This window comes from Scyliorhinus canicula, chromosome 2, assembly GCF_902713615.1.
Source record: "Scyliorhinus canicula chromosome 2, sScyCan1.1, whole genome shotgun sequence".
Classification (NCBI taxonomy): Eukaryota; Metazoa; Chordata; class Chondrichthyes; order Carcharhiniformes; family Scyliorhinidae; genus Scyliorhinus; species Scyliorhinus canicula.
Window position 1 is genome coordinate 7,542,854 of NC_052147.1, and position 13,559 is coordinate 7,556,412.

The 13,559-nt window shown below is 48.4% G+C and overlaps 1 protein-coding gene across 2 annotated transcripts in view; it reads left to right on the forward strand.

The window, feature by feature from the left end:
* The window catches only part of LOC119950606 (leucine-rich repeat-containing protein 74A), a 74,771-nt gene that overhangs the window by 11,366 nt on the left and 49,846 nt on the right, over positions 1-13,559 (forward strand). For both annotated transcript variants that reach the window (XM_038773195.1, XM_038773203.1), the window contains exon 2: positions 13,291-13,435. In XM_038773195.1, coding sequence (XP_038629123.1) covers positions 13,291-13,435 — 145 coding nt within the window. The remainder of the gene's footprint in view (positions 1-13,290; positions 13,436-13,559) is intronic.

A 13,559-nucleotide genomic window follows, 5' to 3' on the forward strand; every position in this document is an offset into this window, starting at 1 on the left:
ACAAGGGGTCTCGATTTCAAGGTGAGAGAGGGAAAGTTTAAGGGAGATGTGCGTGGAAAGTTTTTTACGCAGAGGGTGGTGGGTACCTGGAACGCTTTGCCAGCGGAGGTGGTAGAGGCAGGCACGATAGCATCATTTAAGATGCATCTAGACAGGTATATGAATGGGTGAGGAACAGAGGGAAGTAGACCTTGGAAAATAGGGGACAGGTTTAGATAAAGGATCTGGATCGGCGCAGGCTGGGAGGGCCGAAGGGCCTGTTCCTGTGCTGTAATTTTCTTTGTTCTTTGCTCTACCCACCAAGGACAGCGGTAGCGCATCCCAGCTCTTGAACTCCTCCTCCATCTGTTCCACCAGCCTCATGAAATTAAGTCTATGCAGGGGCCCCCAGCTCCTGGCCACCTCGACCCCCAAATATCTAAAGCTCCTCTCTGCCCTTTTTAGTGTGAGCTCACCAATCCCCCTCTCCTGGTCTCCTGGGTGAACCACGAACAGCTCGCTCTTCCCCAAGTTGAGCTTATACCCTGAAAATTCCCCGAACTCCCTGAGGGTCCTCATTACCTCCAGCATTCCCCCCACTGGGTCCGCGACATAAAGTAGCAGGTCGTCCACATAGGTCCCTATGCTCCTCCCCGCCCCGCACCAGGCCCCTCCAGTTCCTCGACTCCCTCAGTGCCATAGCTAGGGGTTCAATCGTCAGTGCGAAAAGCGGGGGGGGGGGGGGGGGGGGGGGGGGGGGGGGACATCCCTGCCTCATCCCTCGGTACAGCCGGAAATACTCAGAGCTCCTTTTGTTCGTGGCCACCCTCGCCACCGGGGCCTCATACAGCAACCTAACCCACCTGATGAACCCCTTCCCAAACCTGAACCTCTTCAGCACCTCCCATAAGTATCCCCACTCTACCCGATCAAAGGCCTTCTCAGCGTCCATCGCCGCCACTACCTCCGCCTCCCTCTCACTTGCCGGCATCATAATGACGTTCAGGAGCCTCCGCATATTCGCATTCAATTGCCTCCCCTTCACGAACCCCGTCTGGTCTTCGTGCATGATCTCTGGCACACAATCTTCAATTCACGAGGCTAAGACCTTCGCCAGCACCTTAGCATCCACATTTAACAGCAAAATCAGCCTATAAGACCCACACTGCAGGGGGACCTTGTCCCGCTTCAGGATCAAGGAAATAAGTGCCCTGGATATCGTCGGGGGCAAAGCCTCACCCTCCCTTGCCTCATTAAAGGTCCTAACCAACACTGGGCCCAGCAAATCCACATACTTTTCGTAAAATTTGGTCGGAAAACCATCCGGCCCCAGTGCCTTCCACCCCTGCATGCTCCCTATCCCTTTGGCCGGCTCCTCCAGCCCAATCGGAGCCCCCAAATCCACCACCAGTCCCTCCTCCACCTTCGGGAACTTGGTCCAGAAAGCAGCCCATTCCTCCCTCCTCCTGTGGGGGCTCGGACCGATACAGTTCCTCGTAAAAGTCCCTAAAGACCCCATTGATGTCAACCCATTTTGCGCTACACTCCCCCTCCTGTCCTTAACTCCCCCAATCTCCCTAGCTGCGTCCCGCTTCCGAAGCTGATGTGCCAGCATCCGGCTTGCCTTTTCCCCGTACTCATAGATCGCCCCCTGAGCCTTCCTCCACTGCGCCTCCACCTTCCTGGTGGTCAACAGGTCGAATTCAGCCTGGAGGCTACGCCTCTCTCTCAACAGTCCCTCCTCCGGCTCCTCCGTGTATCTCCTGTCCACCCTCACCATCTCCCCACCAGCCTCTCCCTCTGCTCTCTCCTCTCCTTATCGGTCCTAATGGAGATTAGCTCTCCCCTGACCACCGCCTTCAGCGCCTCCCAGACCATCCCCACTCGAACCTCCCCGTTGTTGTTAGTCTCCAGGTATCTCTCTATACTAGCGCAAACCTGCTCACTCACCTCCTCATCTGCCAACAATCCCACATCCAAACGCCACAGCGGGCGCTGGTCTCTCTCCTCCCCCAGCTCCAAGTCTACCCAATGCGGGGCATGATCAGAAATGGCTATGGCCGAGTACTCGGTATCTTCTACTCTCGTGATCAACGCCCGACTCATAACGAAGAAATCAATCCGGGAATAGGCCTTATGAACATGTGAGAAGAATGAGAATTCCCGAGCCCTCGGCCTTGCAAATCTCCAAGGATCTACCCCTCCCATCTGATCCATAAACCCCCTCAGTACTCTAGCAGCCGCTGGCCTCCTGCCCGTCCTGGATCTGGAGTGATCCAGTGTCGGATCCAACACCGTGTTGAAGTCTCCCCCCATTATTAGGCCCCCCCACTTCCAGGTCCGGGAGTCGACCTAGCATGCGCCTAGCATGATTTTAACCTGGTTTGTAAACAGAATAACAGATATCCAGGAGTCAGTTCAAGCCTTATATCTAATCAAAGGGCTCAGATTATTTTGGATATAGAATAACAGTAACTCAAGGAGCCAGTTACAGGCTGGAATCTAGTCATCAGATTGCAGGGGTTTATATATAGAACAACGATACACAGCTGAGTCACAGGCTGGAATCTAAGCAAGCAAACAACACCCAAATAGATTTTTATTCGATTCAAAAAGCCACTGTAAGGTAATCTGATCAATAAGAACTGGTATTAACCCAGCATCACATCACAGGTCGGGATTTAATCGAGGGGTTCAGTTGGTTCAACATATTGAATAACAGATACCCAGTAGTTACGGTAGTACAGTGGTTAGCATTGTTGCTTCACAGCACCAGGGTCCCAGGTTCGATTCCTGGCTTGGGTCACTGTCTGTGCGGAGTCTGCACATTTTCCCCGTGTCTGCGTGGGTTTCCTCCGGGTGCTGCGGTTTCTTCCCATAAGTCCCGAAATCTCCCTCCGTGTACCTGAACAGGCGCCGGCGTGTGGCGACTGGGGGGTTTTCACAATAACTCGATTGCAGTGTTAATGTAAGCCTACTTGTGACACTCATCAAGATTATTAGTCAGTTCTAGACTGAAATCTAATTAAGGGTTCCATGGCTGTGTATAGATGAGGTGGTTTACAGGAATGGGACAAGGAGATAGGATTTCAGTATATGTGGAGAGAGTGGGATTATTCTCCCGAGAAGACAGAGATGTTCAAAATCATAAAAACTTTGATAGACTCAAAATAAAAATAAAATAACATTAGGGTCAGTAACCAAAGTGCATAGATTTAAGGTAATTGGCAAAAGAATCAGAGGCAAGGTCACAAGAATTTCTTGATGTGGCTTGTTGTTATGATCGAGTATATATTGTCTGATGGATGGAGATTCAGTAATAACTTTCCAAAGGGAATTGATTAAATACATAATGGCATCATTTGCTAGGTTCTGGGGATTGTGCAAGGGAATGGGAGAATTGGAGTTTGGTGGCTCTTTCAAAGATGCACTACAGGCTGAATGGCCAAATGAGGTGAGTTCCACGAGAAAATAAATTTCTTAAAGTTTTGTTTTAATGTTGGACACCATAAATTTCAGTAACTGAGGAAAAAAGATGACCATCACAAAAAACTTTCAGATGAAGAATTTGCTGAACAATTTGTGTGGAAAAGCCCTTTTTTAGCTAGATCTTACAATGATGGCAAGACATATTTATAGAGGCAATTTCCAGTACAACTGTCCACATAGGAATTATGTTTTTTTTTTAAATGATGCCAAAGTGCAATGTAGTGGCAACAGGGGTAAGGTTTTGTTGGCAGGTTTGTGTAGGATTAAGTAGCAGAAATATTTTTATTTTGTGGGTGATAGCATGGCTGAGCACATCATCCTGCCTTTGCAAAACTGGCCAAATAGTGATCGCACCACAATCAACGGAATGTAAATTGGGCAATTTTATAATGGGTGTGCAAACCACATTGTCACCTGGGAGTCACCTGGGAGTCAAGTTAAACAGTCCCCCCTCTGCTTGTTGAGAGGTTATAGATAGAATTTACAGATGTCATGAATGTAAAGTAGAAATTCCATTGGGTTTCCTATCAGCGGCCAGGTACATACTGGTGGTTTGCCCTCACCACAATCAGCAAAAATCTTCTGTTATGTTCCCAGCTGATATTATTACTGGACAATCAGGTCCCAGAATGGAACCCTTTGTAACTTTTATTTTTCTGTTTAGAGACTTGAATGAACAGAGTCATAAGACTTGTCAATTAAAATTCAACAAGAGAATAAAATATGTATTTGGGGGCGGTATGGTAGCGCAGTGGTTAGCGCTGCTGTCTCATGGCGCTGAGGATCCGGGTTCGATCCTGGCCCCGGGTCACTGTCAGTGTGGAGTTTGCACATTCTCCCGGTGTCTGTGTGGGTCTCACCCCCACAACCCAAAGATGTGCAGGGTAGGTGGATTGGCCATGCTAAATTGCCCCTTAATAATAAAAAGAAGAATATGTATTCAACTTGAAAAGCTTGACTATGATACTCCTTCACCCCACCGATACATTCACAGATGTACACAGATTTTTAGGATAACACACGTTACAAGTTTTATGATTTAGAACATCTCTGTCTTCTTGGGAGGATAATCCCACCCTCTCCACATATACTGAAATCCCTCCTCCTTTGTCCATTACTGCAAACCACCTCCTCTATAAACAATCATAGACCCGTTAGTTAGATTTCAGCCGAGAACTAACTACTGGATTAAAAGGGAAAATGCTGGAAAATCTCAGCAAGTCTGGCAGCATCTGTAGGGAGAGAAAAGAGCTAACGTTTCGAGTCCGATGACTCTTTGTCAAAGCTAACAGACAGAGAGAGTGGGAAATATTTATACTGTGGAGTGAGAATGAAAGATGAGTCATAGCCACAGAAACCCAGGGAAACTGGGTGCTAATGGCCACAGATACTAAGGAGAAAGAGTGTTAATGGCAGTCCCCAGAGAGGACAAAAGATGTGAAAGGTCAAACAGCAGGGAAACTAACATCAGAGGATGAGCTGTAGGTGTGGGGGGAGGGGAAGGGGGAAGCAAAGAGGAGAAAGGTGCAGGAAAGGTGGATAAGATGGGGGGGGGGGGGGAATTAAATGTATATTAAGAAAGAAAGAAATGGTAAAAGACAGTTAAAATGAAATGAAAACAAATGGTCGAGGTGGGGCTGATCATCTGAAGTTGTTGAATTCGATGTTCAGGCCAGAAGGCTGTAGTGTGCCTAACTGGAAGATGAGATGTTGTTCCTCCAGTTTGCGTTGAGCTTCACTGGAACATTGCAGCAGGCCAAGAACAGACATGTAGGCATGGGAGCAGGGTCTTTTGTTAAAATGGCAAGCAACAGGAAGGTCAGGATCCTGAATGCGCACAGACCGAAGATGCTCAGCAAAGCGATCACCCAGTCTGCGTTTGGTCTCTCCGATATAGAGGAGACCACATTAGGAGCAGTGAATGCAGAAGACCAGATTGAAAGAGGTGCAAGTGAAACGCTGCTTAACCTGGAATGAGTGTTTTGGGCCTGGGATGTTAAGCATGGAAGAGGTAAAGGGGCAGGTGTTACACCTTCTGCGATTGAATGGGAAGGTGCCATGGGTGATGGGAGAGGTACTGGGTATGGTGGAGGAGTGGACTAGATTGTCTCGGAGGGAGCGGTCTCTGCGGAATGCTGACAGGGGGAATGAAGTGAAGATGTGTTTGGTGGTGGCATCACGCTGGAGTTGGCGAAAATGGCGGAGGATTATGCTTTGCATACGGAGGCTGGTGGGATGAAATGTGAGAACGAGGGGGACTCTATCCTTGTTCTGGGAGGGAGTGGAGGGGGCGAGGGTAGTGGCGTGGGAGATGGACCGCACACTGTTGAGGGCCCTGTCCACAACTGAAGGTGGGAAATCACAGTCGAGGAAGAAGGAACACATTTTCGAAGCACCATTTTGGAAAGTGTGGCCATTAGCACCCAGTTTCCCTGGGTTTCTGTGGCTATGACTCATCTTTCATTCTCACTCCACAGTATATCCAGGAATAACTACTGGATATCTGCTATACAATATATTAAACCAACTGAATCCCTTGATTAAATCCCAACCTGCTGGGTTAATACCTGTTCTTATTGATCATTTAATCGTCCAGTGGCTATTTGAATTGGATAAAAATCTATTTGGATGTTGTTCTCTTGATTAGAGTTACAAAATATATCTGATACTACAATGTTCTCAGGAAGTACACAGCCCATGTAAACCAACAGGTCAACTGTGGTCAGTCACATCAAACGTTAAAACCAAGAGGCAGATGCCATCCAATACAATTACTGTGCATTTATCATCAAATCCCCCAGATGTTTCTCACACTGAGCCAACTAATCTCACTGGAATCTGACTTCCAAACAAAATCACATTATCTTCCAAACAAAGCTTTATCTCAGGTGCCTTCACCAAGGATCCACTTCCAGGATTTTAATCTCTTCTTTCAGTCTTCCTCTGCCTTGAATTTCCATTTGCATTCAAGCTTTCACACAATCTCTCAGGTATCCAGCCTGCCAACATAATGCCACTGCTCCTCAGGCTGCACAAGGTGTCACCACACGTTTGCTTTACCTTGGCTGTCTGGCTTGTTACTTTAAATCTGGTTCTTGCAGTCGTCTCTTTAACTCAGAGCACTTTCTCTGCTTTTAACTTTAACTTCACCCAACAGGACCTTGTTCAACTTCTTGTTCTTTGTTTCTTGAACTTAACTTTCTTCCTGAGAGATTCTTTTTGTCCCAACCTCCTGGCTTCTGGACATTCTTTTGTTCTTTTGGGAAGTCTGCTTTTTGCAGCTCCCTGATCCTGACCATCTCCTCTGGGTCCAGCTTAAAACTAAACTCAAAAGATATTTCTAACCAAGAATGGGCCCTGGATTGCTAAGCAACAGCCTAGTCTTCCTTTAAACCCTGTTGTTTTCATGCCATAACCATTTAATTACGATGCAGGTACAGTTTAAAGTGACCAAAACCCACTGGCATGTAGGCACCTTTGTTTAACATGAAGCTAACTAAAGTTTGAACCCTTTCTTATACAGAAACACAAAGTTAAACTTATTAAAGTTATAGCATATTTATAATACCCACAAATACAAATATAGATTATTTAAAACTACTTTTGTTTCCTGACACTTTACTGCCCACTGTTTAGTAAAGTGATTGCATGCCTCAAGGATCATAACATGGTTACTTGTTGATATACTATTGGATTTATCCCCTTACATTTTCATGTCTTTGCAAAAGGTGGGATATCTGCTTACAACCCAGATGGGATACCTGATACAACAGAATACAGCTCTCACAGAGATGCATTCACAGAACCATAACCAGGTGCTGTGGCGTCCAGCGACACCTTCCCTGCTGGCCAGAATAGCAAGATCCCGGCCAGGTTCTGCGCTTGAAAGTTCATAAATTATGCACAGGCACATTCCCCTCTGAATCCGCAGGTGGGCGGCACGCAGCTGATTTTCTACTCATTGTCAGCTGGCGAGTTCAAAGGTCCCAGCGCCATATTTAAACACCAGTCCAGCATGCGCATATCGCTCTATCCAGCCCGCCTGCCCTCGCCAGACTGTGTGGGATGCCAGCAACCCAGAGGGAAAAGGCTAGTAGCCCAAGAAGGAGCCTGTACCAGCTTTCCATGCCAGGGCCCTTGAGGTCCTTATTTGTGGGGTCTGGGCCCACTGGCATGCTCTCAACCCAAGGGGTGGCTCTAGAAAGCACACAAACCTCACCTCTCTTGGAGGTCATTGCCCAGCAGGTCATCATGGCTGCCACCCGTTCACAAAGTTCCGTCCACTGCAGGAAGTGGATAAATGATCTCAATCTGCTCAGCCAGGGTAAGTCCTCTTACAGCTCCCTCTACGATAAAACTCTCAGCTTGGCATCATGTACTCGCACAGCCACTCTCTTCACAGACCTCACACATCCATTAGCGGGGGACACTTATCAACACTTTACTCTCAACAAGACTTTCCCAACACCACCATCCCATCTGTCTTGTTGCTGACACTCCATTCTCTGACCCTTCTGGATGCAGTGCATCACACACAGGGGACATGCGTTTCAGCCAATCTTCCTTCCATCCCCTCTGATCACGTCTTTCTTTAAGAACAAAGAACAAAGACAAAGAAAATTACAGCACAGGAACAGGCTCTTCGTCCCTCCCAGCCTGCGCCGATCCAGATCCTTTATCTAAACCTGTCTCCTATTTTCCAAGGTCTACTTCCCTCTGTTCCCGCCCATTCATATACCTGTTTAGGTGCCTCTTAAATGATGCTATCGTGCCCGCCTCTACCACCTCCGCTGGCAAAGCGTTCCAGGCACCCACCACCCTCTGCGTAAAAAACTTTCCACACACATCTCCCTTAAACTTTCCCCCTCTCACCTTGAAATCGTGACCCCTTGTAACTGACACCCCCATTCTTGGGAAAAGCTTGTTGCTATCCACCCTGTCCATACCTCTCATAATTTTGTAGACCTCAATCAGGTCCCCCCTCAACCTCCGTCTATCCAACGAAAACAATCCTAATCTACTCAACCTTTCTTCATAGCTAGCACCCTCCATACCAGGCAACATCCTGGTGAACCTCCTCTGCACCCTCTCCAAGGCATCCACATCCTTCTGGTAATGTGGCGACCAGAACTGCACGCAGTATTCCAAATGTGGCCGAACCAAAGTCCTATACAACTGTAACATGACCTGCCAACTCTTGTACTCAATACCCCGTCCGATGAAGGCAAGCATGCTGTATGCCTTCTTTAGTCTCCATATAGGCCAAACTCGTTCACAATGAGTGAGCCAAGACCAGTTGAGGGCAGCAGAGACACGCACACTCACTGAGTTCGAAGAGGCTGCTGCAGAGGTCGGCGGCGAGGACCGGGATCGATCCTGTGGCAACACAGAGCTCGGCCTCTCACAATAAACTATTACAGGTCTCAGCCCCATCATTTCACCGAATCCTGAAATTCACATTGAATGCAGCGAACTCTGAATTAGCTCCTGCTCATCCACGTGGTGTTTTATATTTTTCGAGTACCAGGAGACCAGTCTAACCTCAGTGGTGGGGAAACACTTGGAAGGAAATTCTGAGAGACAGAATGAATCTGCATTTGGAGAGGCCGGGATTAATCAAGAACAGTCGCCATTGTTCTGTCAAGAGGGGGTCATGTCTGACCAACTTGATTGTATTTTACAAAGAAGTGACCAGCTGTTTAGATGAGGGCAATGCATTTGACGTAGTCTACTTAGACTTCGGCAAGGCTTTTGATAGCAAAGAGCCCACGGGATCCAAGGAAAGTTGGAAAATTGGATCCTGAATTGGCTGAGTGGCAGGAAGCAGAGGGTGATGGTCGAGGAGTGTTTTCTGACTGGAAGCCTGTGTCCAGTGGGGTCCCACAGGGATCAGTATTGCGGCCCTTACGTTTGTGGTTTATTCAAATGATTTAGATTTGAATGTCGGAGGGTTAATCAGTAAATTTGCGGATTATATGGAAATTGATGGGGTGGTAAATAGTGAGGAGGATAGCCTTAGATTACAGCAGGATACAGATGAGCTGGTCAGATGGGCTGATAAGTGGCAAATGGGATTCAATCCAGGCAAGTGTGAGGTGATGTTCTTGGGCAGGATAAACAAGGGAAGGGACTGCACGATAAACAGCAGGACTCTGGGAAGCACCAAGGATCAGAGGGACCTTGGTGTGCATGTACACTGGTTCCTTAAGGTAGCAGAGCAGGTGGATACAGTGGTTAAGAAGGCACATGGCGCACTTGCCTTTATTAGCTGAGGCATAGAGTTTAAGAGCAGGGAGGTTAGGCTGGAACTGGATAAAATTTTGGTTAGGCCACAGCTAGAGTATTGTGAGCAGTTCTGGAATCCACATTATAGGAGGGATGTGATAGCCACTGGAAAGGGTGCAGAAGAAATTTACCAGCATGTTTTAGTTATGAAGAGAAATTGGATAGACTGGGGCTGTTTTCCTTGGAGCAGAGGAGATTGAGGCGGGGATATTATAACGATGTATAAAATTATGACGGCCTTAGATAGACTAGATTTCCCTAGTTGGAGGAATTGATGACCAGAGGATATTTGATTTGATTTGATTTATTATTGTCACATGTAATTGTATACAGTGAAAAGTATTGTTTCTTGCATGCTGTACAAACAATGCATACCGTACATAGGGAAGGAAGGAGAGACTGCAGAATATAATGTTACAGTTATCGCAAGGTGTAGAGAAAAGATCAACTTAATACGAGGTAGGTCCATTCAAAAGTCTGATGGCAGTAGGGAAGAAGCTGGTCTTGAGTCGGTTGGTACCTGACCTCAAACTTTGGTATCTTTTTCCTGACAGAAGAAGGTGGAAGAGAATATGTCCGGGGTGCGTGGGGTCTTTAATTATGCTGGCTGCCTTTTTAAGGCAGCGGGAATAGATTTAAGGGAAGGGGCAGGAGGTTTAGAGGGAGTGTTAGAAAAACATTTTTACCCAGAGGGTGGTAGGAGTCTGGAACTCACTGCCTGAAAGGGTGGTGGAGGCAGAGACCCTCATAACATTTAAGAAGTATTTAGAAGTGCACTTGCGATGCCAGGGCAGAGGAGGCTATGGGCCACGTGCTGGAAAATGGGATTAGATTAGCTAAATCGTTGTTTTTAGTAGACTAGACATGATGGGCTGAAGGGCCTTTTCTGTACTGTAGACCTCTATGACTATGACCACAGCCAGCGAGCCAGCCCAACAGTTCTCCGAGGCTCCCAAGCATGGCTGAGGATGAGAGGCTCGGGAAGAACCGTCACAGCCTCTACCAGACACAGTGGGGCACAATTAAAGGTTAGACTTGGGGCCACTCTCCAAGGAACACCTCATTGACGATCCCTGCAGCAGTCGGAATCAGGGATAGCCCAGGTCTCAGGCTCTCGGAAGGGTGCTGGAGAACCAGTCCCAGGCAGGTGATGAGCCCCTGGAAATGGCTGCCAGCTCCCTGGTGGAAATGCAGCGGTCTATCTGGCTGAAATTTGACAGTCACTCAGCAGACAAGAGTGCATGATGCAGAAGTCTGTTCATGTTCTGTCTGATGTCGTGGCTCCTACAAAAGAGCACCTCGAGGCCAACATGGGAAGGTTGGCAACCAGTATGGAGACCTTGGTCCAACAGGTCCTGCTGGATTTTCCCTCGGCTATGCACTCCATGGCCACACATTCATGTGGGCATCATCAGAATATAGGTGACATGGGGACGAGATACTTTGACCTCCCTCCAGGGGCCCCATCCCCTGCAGGAATAATGCCAAGTCCCTCTGGCATCCACATGGAGGATGAGGGTCGGCTGAACACCCTAGGGCCTTCACTCAAGGCACTCCAAGGGTGTGCAGTTGCTTAGGTCCCCTCTGCCTGTGCCCATACCAACTCCAGCAGCATAAGCCCCCAAGGGTGCTTCTGCCCCTGAGCAGAGCCCCTCCAGGGCTTGGGCGACCAGAGGATGTCCGCCAAGCTCATCATGGGCATCAGGACGTAGCAGTCAGTGGGCTGCAGCTGCTTCTGCTGCGGGCATCGGGGTGGCACCCAGACACGGTGGTAGGGTTGAACTTTGGACCTTTGTTGCGGTGCCTCCGTGAGTCCCGCAGCACAGTTCTGTCCAGATACACACTGCTGTGTGGCACCGGGGAGGGGATGGTGATCTCTGCATTGCCCAGTCTCACTTGCAGTATTGACCTGAGTCAGTTCCACAGGATGTTCCTTGGATCCAGCAGCATGTTGCTGTTCATGAAAACCAGCTGGGGATGGAGACTGGGGAAGGAACCCTGGGTACAGCACAACAGGAACAGTACAGCACTTTGGCAGATAGGCTTTGTATGCCTCCCCGAACAGGCGCCGGAATGTGGCGACTAGGGACTTATCACAGTAACTTCATTTCTCGTGACAATAAGCAATTTTCATGTTTCATGTTTCATGTATGTTGCACTCAGCTTGAAGTCTGTTGTGAATGAGGACAGCCTTGTACAGGTCATTCTTTGTCAATCAGGTCTGAAGTCTGATGTAATTTCACACTGGCATGATGCAAGGTTGGAAAGCCTGATGGGTTACTAGCAGCCTGCTGTTTAGTGAGCATTTATCAGATTGAAATTCATATGAATGAAATCCAGGCCACCAGCCAGTGGGAAGACCGACACACCATGAAAACGCCATTGGGAGAACGTTTTGGCTCCTGCCAGAGTCTCTGGGCGAGATTCTCCGCACTCCCGACGGTGCGGAGAATAGCGTGGCTCGTAAAATTTTACGGCCACGCTGTTCCGACGCCCTCCCGCTATTCTCCCCCCCCCCACGCCCAATTCCCGACACGAATCGCTGCCGCCGTTTTTTTACGGCCGGCAGCGATTCACAGCTGATGGATGGGCCGAGTTCCCAGCCCTTTACGGCTGTTTTTACGAACGGCAAACACACCTGGTCTGGCCGTTCGTAAAAACGGCCGTAAACTCTCGCTTTTTATAACCATGGCACCGATTGGCACGGCAGTACCACGGCCGTGCCAAGGGTGCCATGGGCCCGCGATCGATGGGCACCGATCGTGGGCAGCGGGCCCGATGCCCGCGCACTATTTGTCCTTCCGCCGCCCCGCAGTATCCATTCGCGGGGCGGCTGAGGGGCATCCCGGCCCGCGCATGCGCGGGTTTCGCGCAAATACGCAATGACGTCATATGACGCGTCAGCCGGCGCTAACTCTGGCAAGCGGGCTTAACGAAATTCGTTAAGCCCGTGATGCCGGAGTTTACGGCGTCGGGCTGCTAGCCCCGACCGGGGACCAGAATCGGTTCCCGGTCGGGAAGGGGGGGGGCTGGCGTCAAACCCGCCCAGATTTGACGCCAGCCTTACGATTTCTCCCCATATGGGAGAATCTCGCCCGCTGTTCCTGCCTGTCACCCTACCTGTCGCAGGCAGGATGGGAGAATTCTGCCTAACAGGTCTGGCAGCTTCTATGGAGAGAGAAACCAAGTTAAAATCTGCAGTCCAGTATGAGTTCTACCATAAGCAAAAGTAAAGAAAGGGATATTTATTTATGTGTGCTGTCCCATTCTCTAACTGACTTGTGTATCTGAAGATTAATTCTTCGTAAACTGAGTCTAGATCTGTATTGACAACATAACGCCGATAAAAATATTCTATCCTAAAAGTCTCAAAATGTTGCATGTATATTTTTAATAGAGAATTGAAGCTGTGTATATAAAAGAAAGTATTGCAGATTTAGTATCTATTGTGGAGAAGAGCTAGTCCTGTGCCTATTATCATTGAGCTGGATGGAATAATCAATGCTGGAACCTACCTTACATTTGTTCCTTCCTCAGTTAAACAATTTGGTTTCTGAAGTCTCTGCAACTCAATCAATTCTGGGCAACGTAGAGAGCTATACTTCACTCTGCGATGAACCAATGTATGAACTCTTGGAAAAGACCAGCGAAGATGACTACGATACTGACGTAGACCTTGAAGGTAAGAACATTACAACATTGCTGTACGTGGGATCTTTCAAAGCGCTAGGGTCCCAGGTTCGATTTCCGGCTTGGGTCACTGTCTGTGCGACATCTGCACGTTCTCCCCTTATCTGCGTGGGTTT